At 42.1% G+C, this 23,315-nt stretch overlaps 1 protein-coding gene across 1 annotated transcript; it reads left to right on the top strand.

Annotated features, from left to right (window-relative positions):
* Window positions 1-518: 518 nt before the first annotated feature.
* On the top strand, window positions 519-2,444 carry LOC116541537 (zinc finger protein 709-like). Its single transcript, XM_032265790.1, has one exon. The coding sequence runs from the start codon at window positions 821-823 to the stop codon at window positions 2,213-2,215; it is 1,395 nt and encodes a 464-aa protein (XP_032121681.1). The 5' UTR covers window positions 519-820; the 3' UTR covers window positions 2,216-2,444.
* The last annotated feature ends 20,871 nt before the right edge of the window (window positions 2,445-23,315 follow it).

Below are 23,315 nucleotides of genomic sequence, written 5' to 3'. Positions count from 1 at the left end.
TGCATTTCAGGAAAACAAAAAGAATGGAACATTGAAGAGGAATACAAAAACCAGGGGAGAAATCTCAGGTGAGCCACATTCACAAAAGAAAGCAGTATTCTAGGTGAAAATCTTAGTATGCTATTAAATTTGATAAATAAGGAAACAAAACGAATAAGCTGAGCCTCAAATATATCTGTTCTTAGAAAATATTAACCCAGCCGGGTGCAGTGGCTCACGCTTATAATCCCAGCACTTTGGGAGGCTGAGGTGGTTGGATCACCTGAGGTCAGGAGTTCGAGACCAGCCTGACCAACATGGAGAAACCCTATCTCTACTAAAAATAGAAAATTAGCTGGGCGTGGTGGTGCATGCCAGTTATCCCAACTACTCAGGAGGGTGAGGCAGGAGGATCGCTTGAACCCGGGAGGTGGAGGTTTTGGTGAGCCAGATCATGCCATTGCACTCCAGCCTGGGCAACAAGAGCGAAACTCCATTCCAAAATACACACACACACACACACACACACACACACACACACACACGTGTAAACCCAAAGTGCTTCTAAAATGTGACGTACATGTTCAGTGTTTGAAAAATAGTTCACTTGGAAACAGTATTAAGACACCCATATGTGAATATCAGTGTTTTCATAATAGCTATGTTTGAGCCCTCTTGCAGAGCCACAGCATTCAATATATTCACTTCTCAAGCAGTTTAGACAGGACAAAAATTCTACACTTCCCCTGAAAGTGGAGAAAAAAGTTACTCTAGTACCAATTAATAGAAAATATTTAATAAATGAACTGTTAATGTGCTACTCATTTTTTACAGAAGTCAGATGGTAGAGAGACTCTTTGAAAGTAAAGAAGGTAGTCATGGTGGAGAAAGTTTCAGCCAGATTCCAAATCTCAGTCTGAACAAGAAAACACTTTCTGGAGGAAAGCTATGGGAAAGCAGTGTATGTGGAAAAGTCTTGAGCCATCATTCATCCCTTAACAGGCACATTATATCTTATATAAGACACAAACTGTATAAGTGTCAGGAATACGGAGAGAAGCCCTATAAATGTAAGGAATGTGGGAAACCCTTCAGTTATCTGCAGTCTTTTAAAAAACATAAAAGAACACACAGTGCAGGGATATGCTACAAATGTAAGGCCTGTGGGAAAGCCTTCAGTTGTCAACGTTCTTTCCAAATACATGGAAGGACTCACACTGGAGATAAACCCTATAAATGTAAAGAATGTGGAAAGGCATTCAGATATTACCAGTCTGCTCAAAGACATGAAAAGGCTCATACTGGAGAGAAACCCTACAAATGTAAGGAATGTGGGAAACCCTTCATTTACCGCCATTCTGCTCGAGCACATGAAAGGAATCACACTGTACAGAAACGCTATGAATGTAAACAATGTGGAAAAACCTACATATCTTCTGTAGGTTTTCAAGCACATGAAAGAACTCACACTGGAGAAAAACCCTATGAATGTCAAAAATGTGGAAAAGTGTTTGTGTATCACAACTCTGCTAAAAGACATGAAAAGACTCATACTAGAGAGAAACCCTACAAATGTAGGGAATGTGGGAAGGCCTTCAGTTATCACTATACTGCTCAAAAACATGAAAGGAATCACACTGCACAGAAACACTATGAATGTAAACTGTGTGGGAAAACTTATATGTCTCGTTTAGGTTTTAAAGCACATGAAAGTATTCACACTGGAGATAAACCCTTTGAATGTCAAAAATGTGGAAAAGCATTCAGATACTACTACTCAGCCCAAAGACATGAAAGGATTCATACTGGAGAGAAACCCTACAAATGTAGGGAATGTGGGAAAGCCTTTTATTGTTGCAGCTCTGCCAAAAGACATGAAGGGATACACACAGCAACGAAACAGTATGAATGTAAAGAATGTGGGAAAATGTACGTTTCTCTTCTAGGTTTGCGAACACATGAAAGAACCCACACTGGAGAGAAACCCTATGAATGTAAACAGTGTGGTAAAGCCTTCAGTAATTCCAGTTACATTCACATACATGAAAGAATTCATACTGGAGAGAAACCCTATGAATGTAAAGAATGCGGAAAAGTCTTCAGTTTTCGTACAGGCTTTCGAGTACATGTCAGAATGCACACGGGAGAGAAACCTTACAAATGTGAGGATTGTGGCAATGCCTTCATTTGGCGCACATCCTTACAATACCACATGAGGAAAGTGCACACTGAATAGAAACTCTATAAATGTAAAATAGCAAAAGTTTTTCAATTTTAATGCTTTTCAAAGTCATGTGAAAGTTTATACTGGAAAGTAGTTGCATGAATGTAAGTAATACAGGAAAGCCTGATACAAATTAATGCAGGCATAATGCTCTAGAAGATTCATGCCATGAAAAACTATTACAAATGTACTATCTTTATCCGTGCCACATCCTTTTTTTTCTTCCTAGTTTTTAATGTATTTGTATTTTAATATATTTTTATGTGTGTATATGTATGTATATGTTTGTAGAGACAGGCAGCATTGTGTTGCCCAGGCTGATGGCCAACTCCCCTGACCTCAAGTAATCCTCCCATCTCAGCCCCACAAAGTGCTGAGATTATAGGCATGAGCCACCACACTGGGCCAGGTTTTTTTTTTTTTTTTTTGAGATGATGGGTCTCACCGTGTTGCCCAGGCTGGCCTTGAACTTGTAGGCTCATGAGATCCTCCCACCTCAGCCTCTTGAGTAGCTGGGGCTACAGGTGTGTGCTGCCATGCCTGGCTTAGTGTCACATTCTTAATGTGGATCTCTGAACTGTGGTTTCCTACTTATTTTCTTTTTTTTTTTTTTTTTTTTTTTTTTTTTGAGACGGAGTTTCGCTCTTGTTACCCAGGCTGGAGTGCAATGGCGCGATCTCGGCTCACCGCAATCTCCGCCTCCTGGGTTCAGGCAATTCTCCTGCCTCAACCTCCTGAGTAGCTGGGATTACAGGCACGCACCACCATGCCCAGCTAATTTTTTGTATTTTTAGTAGAGACGGGGTTTCACCATGTTGACCAGGATGGTCTCGATCTCTTGACCTCGTGATCCACCCGCCTCGGCCTCCCAAAGTGCTGGGATTACAGGCTTGAGCCACCACGCCCGGCTCTACTTATTTTCATAAATGAGCACTGAGGTGGGATTATTCTGTGAATACTGCTTAAGAAATAGCGTGGAACTGTAATTGGTAGTGTTTTTTTCTTAAGTCGCTTAATAAAATTTTTCCTCTTAATAATTTTTTTTTTTTTTTGAGATGGAGTTTTGCTTGTTGCCCAGGCTGGAGTGCAGTGGCACGATCTCAGCTCACTGCAACCTCTGCCTCCCAGGTTCAAGCAATTCTTCTGCCTCAGCCTCCCGAGTAGCTGAGATTACAGGAGCACGCCACCATGCCCAGCTAATTTTTAGTAGAGACGGGGTTTCTCCGTGTCGTTCAGACTGGTCTCAAACTCCTGACCTCGGGTGATCCGCCCACCTTAGCCTCCCAAAGTGCTGGGATTACAGGCATGAGCCACTGTGCCTGGCCTTCTCTTAATAGTTGTGTAACTAAGGAAGGGGCCATTGAACAATGACAGTTTGGTATTGGGAATTTTCTACTGGCATCCTGTAGCAGGTATTGATGTTCCCTTATCCTTTATATATATTATGTCTTAGGAGAAAACCTTTATTGTTTCTGGTTAGAAGAACTATTTTACTTCCCTTGCTAATGAATAGTGGGCCAAGGTTATCATATAATACAGTCTTATATAAATTATTTCCATAGTTTGTTCTTTTTCTGGCTAAGATATGGATGACAGAATTTGAATTAATAAGTGAGATCTGGCCGGGTGCGGTGGCTCACACCTGTAATCCCAGCACTTTGGGAGGCTGAGGTGGGCAGATCACAAGGTCAAGAGATGGAGACCATCCTGGCCAACATGGTGAAACCCCATCTCTACTAAAAATAGAAAAATTAGCCAGGCGTGGTGGCGTGCACCTGTGGTCCCAGCTACTCCGGAGGCTGAGGCGGAAGAATCGTTTGAACCCAGGAGGCGGAGGTTGCAGTGAGCTGAGATTGCGCCACTGCACTCCAGCCTGGTGACAGAGCAAGGCTCCATCTAAAAAAAAAAAAAAAACGAAGTGAGATATGTGATAGGACAATAAAATCTAGGTTGGAGATGTTCCTTTTGATTGTTATGTCATTATGGGTAACGTGAACTAAATTTTCTAGAATCTCTTCCCTTTTGGATTCCATATTGGAATTCAGCAGTAGCCTAACCGACATGAAAGTTGGAAGGCAGAACAGAAGAAGGCACTAGTCAGGTTTTGGACCCATCTACATGGAGAAAGAGATGCATAGGGACAAATCAGGGCTTGCAGGAAAATCCAAACTGCAAATGGATCTTTGAAGAATATGGAGACATCTGTGGAACCCTACCCCTCTGAGAAAATAGATGTCATGTAGACAGTGGTATTTTAAAGAAACTCTTGATTGTCAGGGCAAAGTATCAGGAAAACAGGCAGGAAGCCAGTGTCCATGCAGTCCCCTTGCAGCCTTAAGTTCTGCCTTCCAACTTTCATGTCATTAGGCTATTGGTGAATCCTAACATGGAAACAAAAACAGAATAGATTGTAGAAAATTTAGTTAGCAGCATTACCCATATCAGCATAACACAACCCACCAGGCAACTAATTAAAACTGTCATGGTTGAGGGTATTTTCTGTTGTTCTGACTCCTCTCATCTCTAAATTATATTCAAATAAGGTCTAGTTTGCATTGTAAATACCTAATTCTGTTAATATTGGTAATAACTGTGTTCCTGATTTCCCTGTGATGGCTACAATGACACAGTCACATAGAACCACATGGGGACTTGTTCCTCTGTTACATTGTGCAGTAACTGCTCTGACACAGTCTATGTGAGAACAAGTGTCTTATGTCAGGCAGAATGTGAGAATTTCCAGTTACAGTCGAATATGATCGTGTACACATTCTCATTTATGTGTGTACGTGATAAAAAAAATGCATTTTTATCAAACAAAAGCTTCTGCAAGTGTTTCTTTGAAATATTTTATTAACTCTTTTAAAACAAATATTAATATTTTCCATTACTTGAGAATACATATTAAAATATTCCACTGCAATTACGCATTTTCAGGTCAACATTGTAATTTTGTCAGGTTATTACACATCCTAAATAATGAGTCAATATTACCATTTGCATTTAAGCTTTTTTTTTTTTTTTTTGAGACAAAGTTTTGCTCTTGTTGCCCATCTGGAGTGCAATGGCACAATCTTGGCTCACCGCAACCTTCACCTCCTGGGTTCAAGCAATTCTCCTGCCTCAGTTTCCCAAGTAGCTGAGATTACAGGCATGCACCACCATGCCTGGCTAGTTTTTTGTGTTTTTAGTAAAGGTGATGTTTTTCCACGTTGGTCAGGCTGGTCTCAAACTCCCGACCTCAGGTGATCCACCTGCTTTGGCCTCCCAAGGTGCTGGGATTACAGGCATGAGCCACCGTGCCCTGCCAAGTACTTTTTTTCTTTAAAAAACTGTTAAATTTAAAGGAAAATTTTATTTTTTACTTCTTACATGGGCATAATTTTTCTTATGAAACTAATTTTGCATTTATAGTAGCACAAAAACAAAGCGTGTTTTTGTGCTATCTTGCCAAAGACCACTAGAATCACACAGTCAGAGAATGGCATGTAAAGTTAATGTAATAAGGATGAACACAAAGCATAAATGACTGAGGGTTATCAATAAGAGGGTGCTCAAGAGGACTTCTTACAGGATTTGTTTCTTTTAGGTGTCTTAATTGCTGTTCAACAAAGTGAGGTTTGTATTGGATGCTGTGAGGTGAACTCAGTTCCATCCTTGGAAATTCTAACAGTTCTTATCTAGGAGGCAGAATTGAGTGGTGCTAACCCTAGTTCGTAAGAAGCATAAGTCATATTAGAAGAGATTTCTAGTCATTTTTAGGGTTTGGAGTCTGTTTTCTTTTAGGTTGTGTGTTTCTTTTAGGTTACAGAATTTGATTTTGATCCATATGGTCACGTGGTAGCTTTGTGTGATAGCACTGTGTTACAGTTTTCCACAGGGTAGGACTTGGCCTTGTGGCGAGTTGGGGAGCAGCTGTCACCGGAACAGCTTCTGCTTTTCTCATTATCTAAACACGGAAGTATTTCCTACGGTATAATGGACACTGTTATCTATAGTACCTCCGTTAAATTGTTGACCAAAATTAAGTCTGCTGAGTCTGAAATAATTTGATAAAGGTTTATTCATAGCCACATGTGAGGATTGGCCTTGGAAGATACCAGCAAAGTTGGGTATGTTCTAAAGTCTGTTTTTTACAAGTTGGAATGCTCTTATAAGAAAGTTAGGAGGCCAGGTGCTGTGGCTCATATCTATAATTCCAGGTATTTGGGAGGATTGCTGGAGGCCAGGAATTTGGGGACGAACCTGGGCAACATCGGGAGACTTCATGTCTAAATAAATAAAAAAATAAATTATAAGCTGGGCATAGTGTTGGGCAACTGTAGTCCCAGTACTCAGAAGTGTGTCAGGAAGATTGTTTGAATCCAGGAGTTCAGTAGCAACCTGGGCAACATAATGAGAACCACCATCTCAAAAAAACTAAACAATTAAGAAAAATAGACTGATTTCTGTAAGGGGTAAAAATAATAAGAAAAAATAAATTTTAAAAATCCTAAAAATAAATTTTAAAAACCCATTCAGGGTCAAGGCAGGAGGTCATTTTTTCAAAGACATACAGATGGCCTGAAGGCATATGAAAAGAGACTTAGTATCACTAATCATTAGAGAAATTCAAATCAAAACCATAATTACATGTTATCTCATGCATGGAAGGATGGGTACTATCAAGAGAGATTAGTGTTGGTGGAGTATGGAGAAAAAGGAAGCTTTGTACACTGCTGACAGAAATGGACATTGGTACCTCTTTGTAAAAAACAATATAGAGGTTCCTCAAAAGAATTAAAAAGAAGTACATGATCCAACAGTATCACTCCTGGGTATATGCATATATGCCCAAAGGCAGTAATCAGTATTTCCAAGAGATATCTGCCACCCGAGTGTTCATTACAGCATTATTTACAATAGTCAACATATGGAAACAAACTTAGCATCCATCAATGGATGAATAAAGAAAATGTGATGTATATTTAAACAATGGAATATTATTCAGCCATAAAAAAGAAGGGAATCCTGACATGTCACAACATGAATAAACCTGGTGGACACTATAAGATAAGGCAGACATAGGCAAATACTGCATGATCGCACTTAATTGTGGAATCTTAAAAACTCAAAACTCAGGGCTGGGCGAGGTGGCTCACGCCTGTAATCCCAGCACTTTGGGAGGCCGAGGCGGGTGGATCACGAGGTCAAGAGATGAGACCATCCTGGTCAGCATGGTGAAACCCCGTCTCTACTAAAAATACAAAAAATCAGCTGGGCATGGTGGCGTGTGCCTGTAATTCCAGCTACTCAGGAGGCTGAGGCAGAAGAATTGCCTGAACCCAGGAGGCGGAGGTTGCGGTGAGCCGAGATCGCGCCATTGCACTCCAGCCTGGGTAACAAGAGCGAAACTCTGTCTCAAAAAAAGAAACAAAAAAAAAACTCAGAGGCAAAGGGAGGAACGGTGGTTACTAGCGGCCAGAGGGCAGGGAAAATGGAGAAATGTTGGTCAAAGGTTGAAAACCAAGTTGTAAGGTGAACAAGTTCTGGAGATTTAATGTACAGCATGGGTGGTCATCAGTGTTTATAATTCATTTGACTGTGGTAACCATTACAGAATGTATATGTACATCAAACATAACATTGTACTTCGTGAATATATACAATCTTTGTCAAGTATTTTAAAATAAAAAATAGAACGTTTACTGAATCTACACCTGTGGATCTTTGAATTACTGAGAAGTGTTAGTCTTCAGTTAATTGTGAATTTGTCTGTCTCACTGCCAGTTCTGTATGTCCTTGCATGACATATTTTGACAGTCTGTTAGGTGCATGTATTTAAAATTATGTCATTTCTATTGCTAGGTCTTAAATTTCACTCATCTTTTCTTCCTGAAATATCTGGTTATTCAATCCAGTGGTTATTTTATACTGGCATTGTCATTTTCCTCTCTAGTAGCTCAAATTATGTCTTCATTTTTAATTTTCTTTCAGACAGGGTCTGTCCCTGTCACCCAGGCTGGAATTTAGTGGTGGTATCTTGGCTCACTAAAACTGCCACCGCCCAAGCAAATGATCCTCCTGAATAGCTGGGACTTCATAGTGTGTACTACCATGCCCAGCTAATTTTTTTTGTAGAGACAAGGTCTCACTATATTGCCCAGGCTGGTTCCCTGGGCTCAAGGGATTCATGCCTTGGCCTCTCAAAGAGCTGGAATTACAGGCATGAACCACCATGCCTGGCCAGTTTTTAATTTTTTTTTTAAGGTTAGAGTAATATAACATTTACCATTTTAAGTATGCCTTATGCCATTCAGTAGCATTAAATACATTAACAATTTTTTTTTTTTTTTTTTTGAGATGGATTTTCACTTTGTTGCCAGGCTGGAGTGCAGTGGCATGATCTCGGTTCACTGCAGCCTCTGCCTCCTGGGTCAAGCGATTCTCCTGCATCAGCTTCCCTAATAGCTGGGACTGTAGGCGTGCACCACCATGCCCAGCTAACTTTTGTATTTTTAGTAAAGACTGGGTTTCACCATGTTGGCCAGGATGGTCTCGATCTCTTGACCTTGTGATCTGCCCACCTCAGCCTCCCAAAGTGCTGGGGTTACAGGTGTGAGCCACCAGGCCCGGCCACATGAGCAGTTCTTTAGAACCATCATAGTGAGCTAGCTACAGAATTTTTTCATTATTCCAAAGAAAATTGTACCCTTAACAACCATTCCCCACATTCCCCCATCCCTTGATAATATTTATTTTCCTTTCTTGCTCTGTGAATTTGCCGATTCTAGCTGCCCCATGTAAGTGGAAGCATACAGTATTTGTCCTTATGTGTCTGACTTATTTCACTTTAAGCATGTTTTCAGGGTTCATCCATATGTTAGCATGTACCAGTAATTCATTGTTTTTGTGCCTGAATGATACTCCAAAGTGTGGTATATGGATACATCACACTTTGTTTATCCATCCATATGTTGAGCACTTGGGTTGTTTCCACAAAACTCTTTTGACTGCTGTGAATAATGCTGCCCTAAAATTGGTGTATTTGTCTGAGTCCCTGCTTTCGATTGATTGATTGATTGATTGATTGATTGAGATGGAGTCTTGCTGTGTTACCCAGGCTGGAGTGCGGTGGTGCGATCTCGGCTCACTGCAGCCTCCACCTCCTGGGTTCAAGCGAGTCTCCTGTCTCAACCTCCAGAGTGGCTGGGATTACAAGTGCCTGCCACCATGCCCAGCTAATTTTTGTATTTTTAGTAGAGATGGGGTTTCACCATATTGGCCAGGCTTGTCTTGAACTCCTGACCTCAGGTGATCTACGTGCCTTGGCCTCCACAGACCACTGCACTCCAGCCTGGGTAAAGGAGTCAGACTCCTAAAAAAAAAAAAAAAGTCTGTGAAGGTCAGGTTTACAGAAAGACTTGTTTGGGTTGTCTTCTGGAGAAAGAGTTTATGATTTGACACTTTATTTAGATTAGAACCTTAAGCTGATTCCAGGTAAGTGTTTCCTGCTGATGAAAATTAAGTTCCTGAAGGAGGGAGCATTTCCACGCTGTGAGGAGGGGACAGGAACTCACGGATTGATCCCCTTTGGGGCTGCATTACTGCAGTCAGAACGTGGCTGTTAAGGTTGGGAATATGATTCATTTTCTGAATGCAGCTTTTCCTTGTGAAGGAGGCTGCTTACCTGAGCTAGTTCAAGTGTTTGCTGTTGTTTCCTTTTTATTACTTTTATTTTTTTTAGACAAAGTCTCACTTTGCTGCCCAGGCTGGAGTGCAGTGGCTCGATCTCGGCTCATTGCAACCTCTGCCTCCTGAGTTCAAGTGATTCTCCTGCTTTGACCTCCCGAGTAGCTGGGATTACAGGCACGTGCCGCCATACCCAGCTAGTTTTTGTATTTTTAGTAGAGATGAGGTTTCACCATGTTGGCCAGACCGGTCTCAAACTCCTGACCTCAGGTGATCCGCCTACCTTGACCTCCCAAAGTGCTGAGGTTACAGGTGTGAGCCATCGCACCCAGCCCCTTTTGATTTCTTTACAGAATATTGCTGTAATATAAATCTTTTTTCCATGCACTTAATTTTTATTCCCTTCTTGGCATGTTTTTATTTTCTTCCCTCAAAATGGGTAGACTGAGATAAGGTGTGAGGAGGGCCTGGCCATACCACCAGCAACCTATCCCAAATTCCTGATCCTTGGAAGACATCCGGGCCCTCCCTCCTGTTCCAGCCAGAAGCTTCCAGCAAGGGTATTGCTCCATTGGACACGGAGTGTGGAATTGCCTGCTCACACTTGTGAACCCCTGTCCAGGAGGAAGAAACAGGGCCCAGTGAGTATAGGAAGACGCCAGTGCCCACTGTGAAAAGCCCGGAGCCAAGTTTTGCTTAAATGCAAATGTCCCCAGTGTGGGGTCCCGACCATGCTCCAGGAGGAAGCCTGGCCTGGGTTGTTGGGAGGGCTGTTGCTAGAACCTGTCAATCCAGCTCCACACTTGTGCGTTTTCTGTGGCTTCAGACACCCGGGGCCTAGGGGCAGGGGGCCTGATCTCTATACTAGGGGTGCTGGGCGGGGTCACGTAAATCATTCAATCAGGTGCTCCGCCAGGAAGGTGAGGCCAAGCTCCCCAAGTCAAGGGGGCTCTTGTTCCTCCATCCACTGAAATCAGCGTTCCAGAGGCCGAGGTGGCTCCACCACAGCTTCTGTCCGGTGGTGACCAGCACTGATCCCCAGAGCCAAGGGAGGACCCGGGACACCTGGGAGTCGGGAAATGGTGAGTGCAAGGCCGTGTGGGAGGAGGGGCTGGTTGGGACCTGGGCCTCCCAGCAGCCATTCCGGGGTCTGCAGACCTGAGTCTCCCTGGCACAGCTCGGCCCTCAGTCCCCTTGGCTACAGGGTGAGGCTGGGCCGGCAGCCGGGACCCTGGGCATCCTGTCCCGTCCCTGTGCGGCGACTGTGGCCCCGGTTCAGAGCCCTCTCGGCAGCGCAGCGCCCACATCCGCGCGTCTCCCCAGGTTGTGCAGGGGCCACGGGAGGGTCATGGTGAGGATTCAGACTCGTGGGTGAGGTCCTGGGAGGAGCTGCGGTCTGTGGGGTTCCCGATCCCACCTTTCACCTGTTAAAATTAAACTGAAGCACCGTTAAATATTTAATAATTTATTTAGCCAACAGCGATTCATGAGTAACCCAACAATGGCTTGTTCTCTGGGGTCCCATGAGGAAGCAGAGCATATTAAATATTTCATTGGTTATGAGTCGCCTTATTTGGTCTGTCAACCAAAGGTTAAAAAACAGGTGTTTTATTCTGAGTCAAGTTTGAGGAAGATAGCCTGGAAGGCAGACCCAGCACAAACCGAGAATGTGCCCTGGAGTGGGCTACGTTAAGTATTACACCTTGTGTTACACAGAAAATGGGAGAGGCGGGCAGTGACCTTACACATACATGAGATAAAGCAAATCAGTACACAGGCATCTTAGGGTTTAGAGAGGGATGATTGGGCCTATCCTACCTTTGTACTTCATCTGATAGGCAAGGGCTGTAATCAGTATAGGTCAATGAAATATTTGACTTTTGGGCTGAGAGTTCAACTTTGGCTCATGGGCCTGGTTTCTATTATCTGTATGTCCAACCTGCAGCCATCTTAGGGCACTTTTTAAAAACAATTTTTTCAGTTTTTCCTTTTTCTGACAGGTCTATCCAGGTGGAAATGTTCTGGTTATGTGGTTACGTAGTAGGCTAAATTTCATTTTCTTAAAAATTGGTAATTTACAAGATGCATTTGTGTTAGATTTTGGTGTCCTTGGTAGGAACTCAGGGCACTACAGCCACACCAGTCTAATTGACTCTTACTTATTTTGTATTTTATATATTTTTTTGAACCAAGTCTAAAAGTTTATGTTTCATATATAAAACATATAGCCTGAAGGTAATTCTATATTTTACATCATTTTGTTCATGAGATAAAATTTATGTTAGGTATTTATGTGTAGAATTTTTTTTTATTGCATTTTAGGTTTTGGGGTACATGTAAAGAACATGCAAGATTGTTGCATAGGTACACACATGGCAGTGTGATGTGCTGCCTTCCTCCCCATCACCTATATCTGGCATTTCTCCCCATGCTCTCTCTCCCCAACTCCCCACCCCTGTATATTTTTTTTTTTTTTTTTTTTTAAGATAGTCTCTCACTGCCACCCAGGCTGGAGTGCAATGGCGCAATCTCAGCTCACTGCAACCTCTGCCTCCTAGATTCAAGTGATTCTCCTGCCTCAGCCTCCTGAGTAGCTGAGACTACAGGCACATACCACCACGCCTGGCTAATTTTTGTATTTTTAGTAGAGATGGGGTTTCACCATGTTAGGATGGTCTTGATCTCCTGACCTCATGATCTGCCTGCCTTGGCCACCCAAAGTGCAGGAATTACAGGGCCGGTGGCCTCTTACTGATTTTAATACTCCCCAGGAGTACTGATTTTCTGCTGTGTATTTGTTTTCCCTTGCCTTTTCCAAATGTGTGGGATGTAGGGTCAAATCCACAATTCTGTTTGCCGACCTTAACCCCTTCCACGATTTGTATCAATTCTTGCATTTCCAATTCCTTCCCAACATTCCCAAGTGCCAGCTTTCCTTCATCAGTTCAAAATATTATCAACTATTTGTCTCATTGTACATGTCAAACAGATGCAGTACTTTGTAATTTTTTCATGGAGCAATAGATGGCGGTTTTTAAAATATTTTTCTGTTTGTGGACATTTAACATGAGGAAAACAGAATAAGTGCATGAAACTGCTGCAAAAAATCTTTGTGCCTCTCCTTTTATCTTCCGTAGGCATAAACACCTTGCCAGAATGTCTTTGGATTGAGGTTCCCTTTTGGAAATTTTATAGGGTGATCTGTCTTCACCCTCCTATCCTTTCCTGTTCCTGGGTTTCAGAACTTCCTGGGGTTGACTCAGGAACGCCAAGATGCCTTGGAAGGTCTAGTAAATATCAGCCCCCGGGTCACTCCCAGGGGACAACTTAAGATGTGGGAGTGGTGCCTCCCAGGGGGCATCTGGATGCCCTAGGACTGGGAATATGTCCTGGTATCCCCTTCATCTAAAAAGCTAGCCCCTTCGGACATTAAGCTTTTCTTCCCCCAACACTAGTTTCTATTCCTTGCAGACACAGGGATGATCAGCCAATCGAAATGATTCCTGCTTAGGTGTATATTACATTTTATATTACATTTATAATCATTTCTATTTATCATTTATCATATTTATAATCATTTATCATTTATAATTTATAATCATTTTATGTTAACATTTTATAATCATGAGAAATAACACAATACATTAACTAAAACCCATACCGGGTTCACTTTGTGTTGTACAGTCATGGGTTTTGACAAATGCATGTGCCATGAATCCCCCAGCACTAAAACAGATGTGTGTTTTGTCCCAGTTTATGCCTTGTGTTTTCATATTCTCATTCTCTCCCTCGGATCCTCCTGCCTCAGCCTCCCAAGTAGTTGGGACTACAGGGGTGCAGCACCACCGTTGTCTAATTTTAAAATTTTTGTAGATATGGGGTTTTACTGTGTTGCCTAGGCCAGTCTTGAACTTCAGGGTTCCAGTGATCCTCCCGCCTTGGCCTCCCATAGTGCTGGGATTACAGGTGTGAGCCACCACGCCAGGCCCTATGTTTTCATTCCCTTAGCACTGTCTTTCACAAAACAGAAAACTAATTTCAATAAAGTTCCACTTACCAATTTTGTCATTCACGGGCCATACTTTTTGGTATTGCATCTAAAACCTCATTGCTAAGCCCAAGGTCATCTAGATTTTTTCCTATGTTACTGTCTAGGAATTCTAAATGTTGCATTTTATATTTAGGATCATGATCCATTTTTTTTTTTTTTTTTTTTTTTGGATATGGAGTTTCACTCATGTTACCCAGGCTGGAGTGCAATGGCGCGATCTCGGCTCACCACAACCTCCGCCTCCTGGGTTCAGGCAATTCTCCTGCCTCAGCCTCCTGAGTAGCTGGGATTACAGGCACGTGCCACCATGCCCAGCTAATTTTTTTTCTATTTTTAGTAGAGACGGGGTTTCACCATGTTGACCAGGATGGTCTCGATCTCTTGACCTCGTGATCCACCCTCCTCAGCCTCCCAAAGTGCTGGGATTACAGGCGTGAGCCACCGCGCCCGGCCAACTTGTTAGGATTTTTATTGGGATTGTGTTGAGTCCAATTCAAAGTGAGAAGAACGGACATCTTAACAATATTGAGGCTTTCTATCCATGATAGAAATTGAGTATTGCTCCATTTACATAGATCTTATTTAATTATTTCATTAGAAATTTGCAGTTTTTGTTATATAGATCTTTGTCAGATTTTTATGTAGTTATTTTTCCTGGTGCTCTGTTTGTAATTTAAATCTAATTGTTCTTGCTGATATCAGGAAAATGATTGACTTTTGAATATTAACCTCACATTCTACAACCTTGTATAATCTCTTAATAGTTCTCAGAGTTTTTTGTTGGTTCTTTGGGATTTTCAACATAGAGAATCATGTCATCTGCAAACAAAGACTGCTTTCGGCCTTCTCAATCTCAGTGTCCTCCCCCTGACCCGCCTTTTTCTAGCCTGATTTTCTGCAACTATTGATATGATCATATGATTTTTGTTGTTTAATTTATTGATATGAAGTATTACATTAATTGATTTTTGAACTGTGGTATTTTGTGGGGTTTGGGGGTTTTCAGTTTTTTGAGACAGGGTCTTGCTCTGTTGCCCAGGCTGGAGTGTGGTAGTGCAATCTTGGCTCAGTGTACCCTCTGCCTTCTGAGCTCATACAATCCTCCCATGTCAACCTTCCTAGTAGCTGGGACTTATGGGCATCACACCTGGCTAATTTTTGTATTTTCAGGGAAGACAGGGTTTCACCATGTAGCCCTGGCTGTTCTCAAACACTTGGGCTCAAGCGATCCGCGCACCTCAGCCTTCCCAAATGATAGGATTATAGGCGTGAGCCACTGAACCCAGCAATTTTTGAATTAGCCTTGCATACCGGTAATGATTTCCACTTGACTGTGGTATATAATTCTTTTTATACATGTTTAGATTTAATTTGTGAATACTTGTTGAAAACTTTTAGTATCTATGATCCTAAGCGTTACTGGTCTATAGTTTTCCGCCTTTGAAATGTATCCATCTAGTTTTGTTATGCTGTTGGCCTCATAGCATGTATTAGGAAGTGTTTGCTTGTATTTTCTAGAAAGATTGTAGTGAATCTGTGTCAGTTATTCCTTAAATGTTCGGCAGAATTGACCAGTAAGACCATCTTGGTTCTTGTCTGTGCTTTTTTGGTCCATTACTAGCTGATTCACTTGCTTTCACACATATATACTTGTTCATATTGTTTCTCTCTCCTTGTGTGTGTTTTGGTAGATTTTCTCTTTTAAAGGATTGGTCCATTTCATCTAAGTTATCAAATTTGTGGGGGCATGGAATTGTTCATAATAATCCTTTATGGTTTTTTTTTTTTTTTTTTTCCCCTGGATTGTGTTCTCTGATGAAGTTGCATCCTTTATGGTTTTTTTAATGTTCACAGAATTGGTAGTGATGAATACTTTTCATTTCCAGTCAGTAATTTTTTTGGGTATTCTTTTTTTTTTCTTACCCTGGCTATAGGTTTATAAATTTTATTGATACTTTGACAGAACCAGCTTTTGATATCGTTGATTTTCTTTTCTTTTTTTTTATATGGAGTCTCACTCTGTTGTCAGGCTGGAGTGCAGTGGCGTGATCTTGGCTCACTGTAACCTCTGCTTCCTGGGTTCAACCAGTTCTCGTGCCTCAACCTCCTAAGTGGCTGGGATTACAGGCACACGCCACCACACCCGGCTAATTTTTGTATTTTAAGTAGAGACGGGGTTTCACCATGTTGGCCAGGATGGTCTTGCTCTCCTGACCTCATGATCCACCCGCCTCAGCCTCCCAAAATGCTGGGATTACAGGTGTGAGCCACCGTGCCTAGCCAATATTCTTAATTTTCCATTTTCAATTTCATCGATGTTTTCTGTAATTGTTATTTTCTTGTGTTTGATTTAGATTTATCTTGCTCTTGTTTCTCTAGTTTCCTAAAGGAGAAGGTTAGATTAGATTGATTTTAGACTTACTCTGTTTTGTTGGTTTTGTCTGAGACAGGGTCTTGCTCTGTCTCTAGCTGGACTGCAGTTGTGCAGTCTCAGCTCACCAAAGCTTTAACCTCCTGGGCTGAAGCAATCCTCCCACCTCAGTCTTTTATATTTGTTAAGGTGTGTTTTACGGATCAAAATGTGGCCTAACTTGGTGAATATTCCATGCGAATCTTGGGAAGGATTTGTACTTTGCTCTTGGTTGCAATATCCTGTAAATACCTCTTAAATCCAGTTGACTGATGATGCTGTTGAGTTAAAACTATACCACTGAATACCCTTTAGGGCCAGGTGCAGTGGCTCATGCCTGTAATCCCAGCACTCTGGGAGGCCGAGGCAGGTGGAACACCTGAGATCAGGATTTTGAGACCAGCCTGGACAACGTGGTGAAACCCTGTCTCTACTAAAAATAAAAATAAATTAGCTGGGTATGGTGGTACAAGCCTGTAATCTCAGCTACTTGGGAGCCTGAGGCAGGAGAATTGCTTGAACCCGGGAGGTGGAGGTTGACGTGCACACAGGTCATGCCACTGCACTACAGCCTGGGTGACAGAGCAAGACTCCATCTAAAAAAAAAAAAAAAAAAAAAAAAAAAAGAAAAGCCGGGTGCAGTGGCTCACGCCTGTAATCCCAGCACTTTGGGAGGCTGAGGCAGGCAGATCATGAGGTCAAGAAAATTGAGACCATCCTGGCCAACATGGTGAAACTTCATCTCTACTAAAAATACAAAAATTAGCTGGGTATGGTAGCATGTGCCTGTAGTCCCAGCAACTTGGGAGGCTGAGGCAGGAGAATTGCTTGAACCCAGGAGGCAGAGGTTGCAGTGAGCCAAGATGGTGCCACTGCACTCCAGCCTGGCAACAGAGCAAGACTCCATCTCGGAAAGAAAAAAGAAAAAAAATTATCTCTGGTATTGAAAAGGCAAAAAAAGGAAAACCAAACAAACCTATACTATTAATGATTTTCTTTCCACTTGATTTGTCAATTACCAATAGAAGTACGTTGCTGTGTCCCACTATACAGGAGAATTTCCTTGCTTTTCTTTGCCTGTCTATAAGTTTTTGCCTCATGTATTTTGATGCTCTGTTATAGTTGCAGACCTATTAAGGATATACGACAATTGATTTGGCCAGATGCAGTGGCTCACACTTGTACTTTTAGAGGCTGAGGCAGGTGGGTTACCTGAGGTGAGGATTTTGAGACCAGCCTGACCAACATGGTGAAACCCGTTCTCTACAAAAAATAATTAGCTGAGTGTGGTGGTGGGCGCCTGTAATCCCATCTACTGGGGAGGCTGAGGCAGGAGGATTGTTTGAACCCAGGAAGCAGAGGTTGCAGTGAGCCGAGATTTCGCCATTGCACTCCAGCCTGGGCAACAGAGTGAGACTCCATCTCAAAAAAAAAAAAAAAAAGACAGTTGATTTAAAGTCTTTGTCTAGTAAGTCGAATGTCTAGGGTTTTAGAAATGGTTTATCTCAAATGATTTGTTTCCATTAATGAGCTTTTTGTTTCTCTGTGTTCCTCAAACTTTGTTGTTGTTGAAACATGGACATTTGAATATCATAAGGGGTAACTCTAGAAATCAGTTTCTCCCTCCTCAGTGTTTGCTATTTTTGTTTGTTGACTTTTCCAAAGTATTTTTGCAGAGATTGTATTACTTGTTATGCATAGCCCTTGAAGTTTCTGTCCTTTAGTTTGTGTTTAGCTTGTGTTTTGACAGCGATTTCCTTGCACGCCAGGAGCTAAAGAAGCAGAAACAAGAAAAACCTCACACCTTCCAGTTTTTGTGGATAGTTCTATCCTGCAGCATTCCTTTAACACTTAGCAAGGCTGCTTAAAACTTTGGTTCCACCTTCACTTTCTACCTAACTGATCCTAGAGATTAGCCAGTGCTGAAAATGAGGGTGTTCTTAGGTCCATGATGTTAGCTGTGGGTTTTTAATAGATGCCTTATAACAGGTTCAGGAAGTTCCTTTCTATTCCTAGTTTATTGAGTGTTTTCATTGTGGAGATGTTGAACTTTGTCAAGTGCTTTTCCTTTGTACATTCTGGATATTAATACCCTGGCAATTACATGATTTGCAAACATTTTCTGCAATTCCATGGGTTGCCTTTTCACTCTTCATAATATCGTGAGGGACAGAAGTTTTTAACTTTGATAAAGTTGAATTTGTCCATTTTTTCTTTTGTTGACTGAGCTCGTGTCATATCTAAGAAATCATTGCCAAATTCAATTTCATGAAATTCCCCCCTCCATGTATTCTTCTAAGAGTAGTTTAAGTCCTTGACTCACTTTGTTTTCATTTTTGTATATGGTGTAAGGCAAGGGTCCAGCTTCACACTTCTACATGTCAGGATTGTTTTCCCAGCACCATTTTTTGCAATAACTTCCTTTTCCCACTGCATGATCCTGATACCTTGCTGAAAATCATTTAATCATATATGTGAGGATATCGTTCTGGATTATCTTATTTCATTGATGTATATGCCTATCCTTGTGCCAATACTACAGTGGTGTTTTTTTTTTTTTTTTTTTTTTTTTTTTTTTTTTTTTTGACAGAGAGAAAAGGAGGGAGTAAGAGGGGGAGGGAGGAGAGCGAGGGACAGGGGGAGAGGGAGGAAAGAGAAAAGGGAGGGAGAGGGAGAAGGGAGGGGGAACAGAAAGGGGGAGAAAAGAAGCCGGAGGGAGAGAGATGAAGGGGGGCTGTGTTGTGTTTTTTTTTTTGTTTGTTTTTTTGGGATGGAGTTTTCCTCTTGTTTAATGAGTGGAGTGCAATGGCTGGGTCTCGGCTCATTGCAACCTCCACCTCCCAGGTTCGAGTGATTCTCCTGCCTCAGCCTCCTGAGTAGCTGGGATTACAGGCATGTGCCACCTTGCCCAGCTAATTTTCTCTTTTTAGTAGAGATGGGGTTTCTCTATGTTTGTAGTAGGGCTGTTGGGCCCCACAGGGTCATGGGGTGTCTGTTACGCTGTGCTGAAGTGCAGGATCCGAGAAGTAAAGAGACAGGACACTGCAGAGCTGGTGATGAGCAGCTGAACTCGGTGGGTCACACCACCTATCAGCGGAGATCTGTGAGGCCCCAGACGCGCACAAGTGTCTGTATTTATTAGGTACAGGCAGGGGGCAGGGTCGTGAGGTCGTCATCTATAGGCTTGGTAATAGGGCATACATAATCACATGAGTCACAAGCGAGGGGGCCACCCCATTATGTCACTTGGGCACAGAGGTGGGCTGTGCACAGTAGTAGAGGGTCGTGTACAGAAAAGGGGTCCACCCCCATTAGGTCACTGAGGCAAGGAGATGGGCTGTGTGCAACAGGTGTCGTGCGCAACACTTCTCATCTGGGGGCTAGAGACTTCAAAGGATTTCTAATAGAAGGATACTGTAAGCCAATGCAGTGGGAGCTGACAGACTTGTGCTCTTCTCTTAGATATTTATGGGACGATGATTTGAGCTGGCACAGAAGCGAGAAAAGACTGAGAGGGTGTACAGCCGCCGTGACTGGTCACACCACAGGGGTTCTTCTCCCTCGGCTATTTCCAGGATCTCAGGCCTGAGGCCTACTTTCCACAGGAACTGGATGCAAGGTACTACAACTCCTTTATCAGGAGGAGAGGCTCTTGATCCAACCCTGCCATATAGCATATGCCCTTTCAGGCAGGGACACCATGGCCTGGGTCTTTGGTTCTTGTCCTGGTCTGGCTGTTTTCCCATGTGCTGCTTCTGTTCTGTGACTGCTCTAAGCATTCCTCCTACTACAAACTACTATATGGTTATATGGAAGGATTCTATAAATCAGCACTAAGTGTGTCAGTACAGCTCTTACTACAATACCTATTGATTATATAGATTATATGGGACTAAGTATGTTAGATATAAGTATTAAGTATGATTAAGCTAGATATATGTAAGCAGTAAGTTACACTTCAGGCATGAATTCTATAATATATGAGTATATATAAAGGATTATATAAAGGAAATAACTAAGTAATAACACTATAAACTAAGGTATTCTTCAGGCACTAATTGTGCCTGGGGTCTGGACAGTTTTCCTTCCATGGGGGGTGCTACCCACACACATTGGTCAGGCTAGTCTCAAACTCCAGTGATCTGCCCACCTCGGCCACCCAAAGTGCTGGGATTTACAGGCATGAGCCACCATAATTTTAAAAAATACTTTTAGTAGAGACAGAGTTTCACCATGTTGGCCAGGCTGGTCTCAAACTCCTGATCTCAAGTGATCTGCCTGCCTCAGCCTGCTAAAGTGCTGGGATTACAGGCGTGTGCCACCACACCTGGCTTGTTCTTCTTTCTCAATCGTTTTGGCTATTTGGGGTTCCTAGAGATTCCCTATGAATTTTAGGATGGGCATTTCTTTTTTTTTTTTTTTTTTAATTCATTGGTGCCAGATGTGGTGGCTCACACCTGTAATCCCAGCACTTTGGCAGGCCAAGGCAGGTGGATCACCTGAGATCAGGCGTTTGAGACCACTCTGGCAAATGTGGTAAAACCTCATCTCTACTAAAAATACAAAAATTAGCTGGGCATGATGGCGTGTGCCTGTAGTCCCAGCTACTCGGGAGGCTGAGGCAGAAGAATCACTTGAACCCGGGAGGCAGAGGTTGCAGTGAGCTGAGATCATTCCACTGCACTCCAGCCTAGGAGATAGAGCAACACTCTGTCTCCAGAAAAAAGGTTGTTGGTATTTTGATAGGAGTTGCATTGAATTTATAGACCATCTTAAGTAGTATTGATATCTTAATATTAAATTTAAATCCTAAATATGTCTTTCTGTTCATTTATATCTTCTTTAATTTCTTTCAGCAACATTTTATAGTTTTCAGTGTACAGGTCTTCTGCCGCCTTTACTATTGTTCATGGTATTTCTTAATTTCCTTCTCAGATTATATATTGTTAGTGTGTATAAATGAGAATGATTTTTCTTTAAGGGATGGGGTCTCACTCTTGCCCAGTCTGGAGTACAGTGGCTGTTCACAGGAGCAATCATAGTATGCTACAGCCTTGAACTCCTGGGCTCAAGCAATCCTCCTGACTCAGCCTGCAAAGCAGCTTGGGCTACAGGTTAATGCCGCCGCACCCAGCTGAAATTGTTTCATGTTGATTTGGTATCCTGCAACTTTGTGGAATTTACTAGTTCCAATATTTTGGGGTGTTGTGTGTGTATGCATGTGCACAGTCTTTAGGGTTTTCTACTTATTGTTTCATCTGTGAACAGAGATAATTTTACTTCTTCCTTTCCAGTTTGGATGCATTTTTTTTTTTTCTTGCTTTATCATTCTGTCTAGGACTTCCAAAAGCGCATTGAGACCAGTGATGAAAGCAGGTATCCTGGTTTGTTCCTGATCTTAGTGCAAAAGTTTTTTGTATTTCTCCACTGATTTTAATGTTTCTGTGGATTTTTTAAATGGCTTTATTGAGTAGTTACTTTCTAGCCCACGTTCTGTGTTTTTATCATGAATTGGTTTTGTATTTTGTCAAATGCTTTTTCTACATCTACATTGAGGTTGTTGCAGTGTATTATTATGCATTTTTACATGTTGAACCATCTTTGCATTTTAGGGATAAATCTCACTTGGTCATGGTGTGTAATCTTTTAATATGCTGCTGAATATGGTTTGCTGGTATTAGAGGATTTTTGTGTGCATATTCACAAAGGACACTTGTCTGCAGCTTTCATTCTTGTTGTGTCTTTTCTTCAGTGTCTGTGTAATCTGGGTCTCTTAAAATGAGTTTGGAAATGTTTTGTTTTTTTCAAAGTTTTGGGAAGATTTTTGAGACGGAGTCTCGCTCTTGTTACCCAGGCTGGAGTGCAATGGCGCGATCTCGGCTCACCGCTACCTCCACCTCCTGGGTTCAGGCAATTCTCCTGCCTCAGCCTCCTGAGTAGCTGGGATTATAGGCACGCACCACCATGCCCAGCTAATTTTTTTGTATTTTTAGTAGAGACGGGGTTTCAGCATGTTGACCAGGATGGTCTCGATCTCTTGACCTGGTGATCCACCCGCCTCGGCCTCCCAAAGTGCTGGGATTACAGGCTTGAGCCACCGCGCCCGGCAGTTTTGGGAAGATTGATATTAATATTTTAAATGTTTAGTTGATTTTAGCAGTAAAACTCTGGCCTTTGGTTTTTATTGTTTTTGTTTTGTTTCTTACATTAGTTTCCTAGAACTGAAGATCTGTTCGGATTTTGTTTTGTCATGACTCGGTCCGTACGTCTTATGTTTGCAGACATCTGTCCACTTCATCAGTGTTATCCCAACTTACTTCCGTACCCTTAGACATCTTTAAGTAAAAGGTCTGAGGCATTGTGTTTTGCCGTTATGATGTTATATATTCTGCTGCTGTTGATGTGGTGGTCAGGTGTGAGACTATGGGACACATTTCATGGACCTATGATTTGGCTCCGTTTGTAGGAAGCCTGTGTCCCTGTGTTGTGACTTTTGTATTTCTCCCTCACCTCTGCTTAGTTGAGGCAAAAACAGGGGGATGGAATTAGTTATTTTCTCTACCCGAAGAGGTGTGGCTCTGGTAAAATCTCAATTAGGGTTTTGAAAAAAAGTTTATTTTGAAGGCAGGACTTGTTAAGAATGTCATTCTCTGGGCATCTTCCAAAATAATGGCAGGGGGCTTTGGAAAGGAACAGGAGGATCACTTGAGGCCAGGAGTTTCAGACCAGCCTGAGAAACACAACCAGACCTCATCTCCAAATAAATGAATAATAAATAAAATAATAAATCGATAGCCAGAGAGATGGGCCTTATTTCATTAAAATGAAAAGGCTTATTGCTGGTTTCCTTGCCTCAGCACATACCTGCTAGTGTCTAAGGCTATGTGCCATCCACTTCACTCATCCATTCCAATACTTAACGGTGCTTGGGCGTCTTCAGGTTATTTTTTGCTCTTAGGAAAAATACTGCTCCAATGTTT

The sequence above is a fragment of the Sapajus apella genome, unplaced genomic scaffold, assembly GCF_009761245.1.
Source record: "Sapajus apella isolate SASKATOON/1434 unplaced genomic scaffold, GSC_monkey_1.0 scaffold152, whole genome shotgun sequence".
NCBI lineage: Eukaryota > Metazoa > Chordata > Mammalia > Primates > Cebidae > Sapajus > Sapajus apella.
This window is presented reverse-complemented; position numbering and strand designations above follow the sequence as displayed.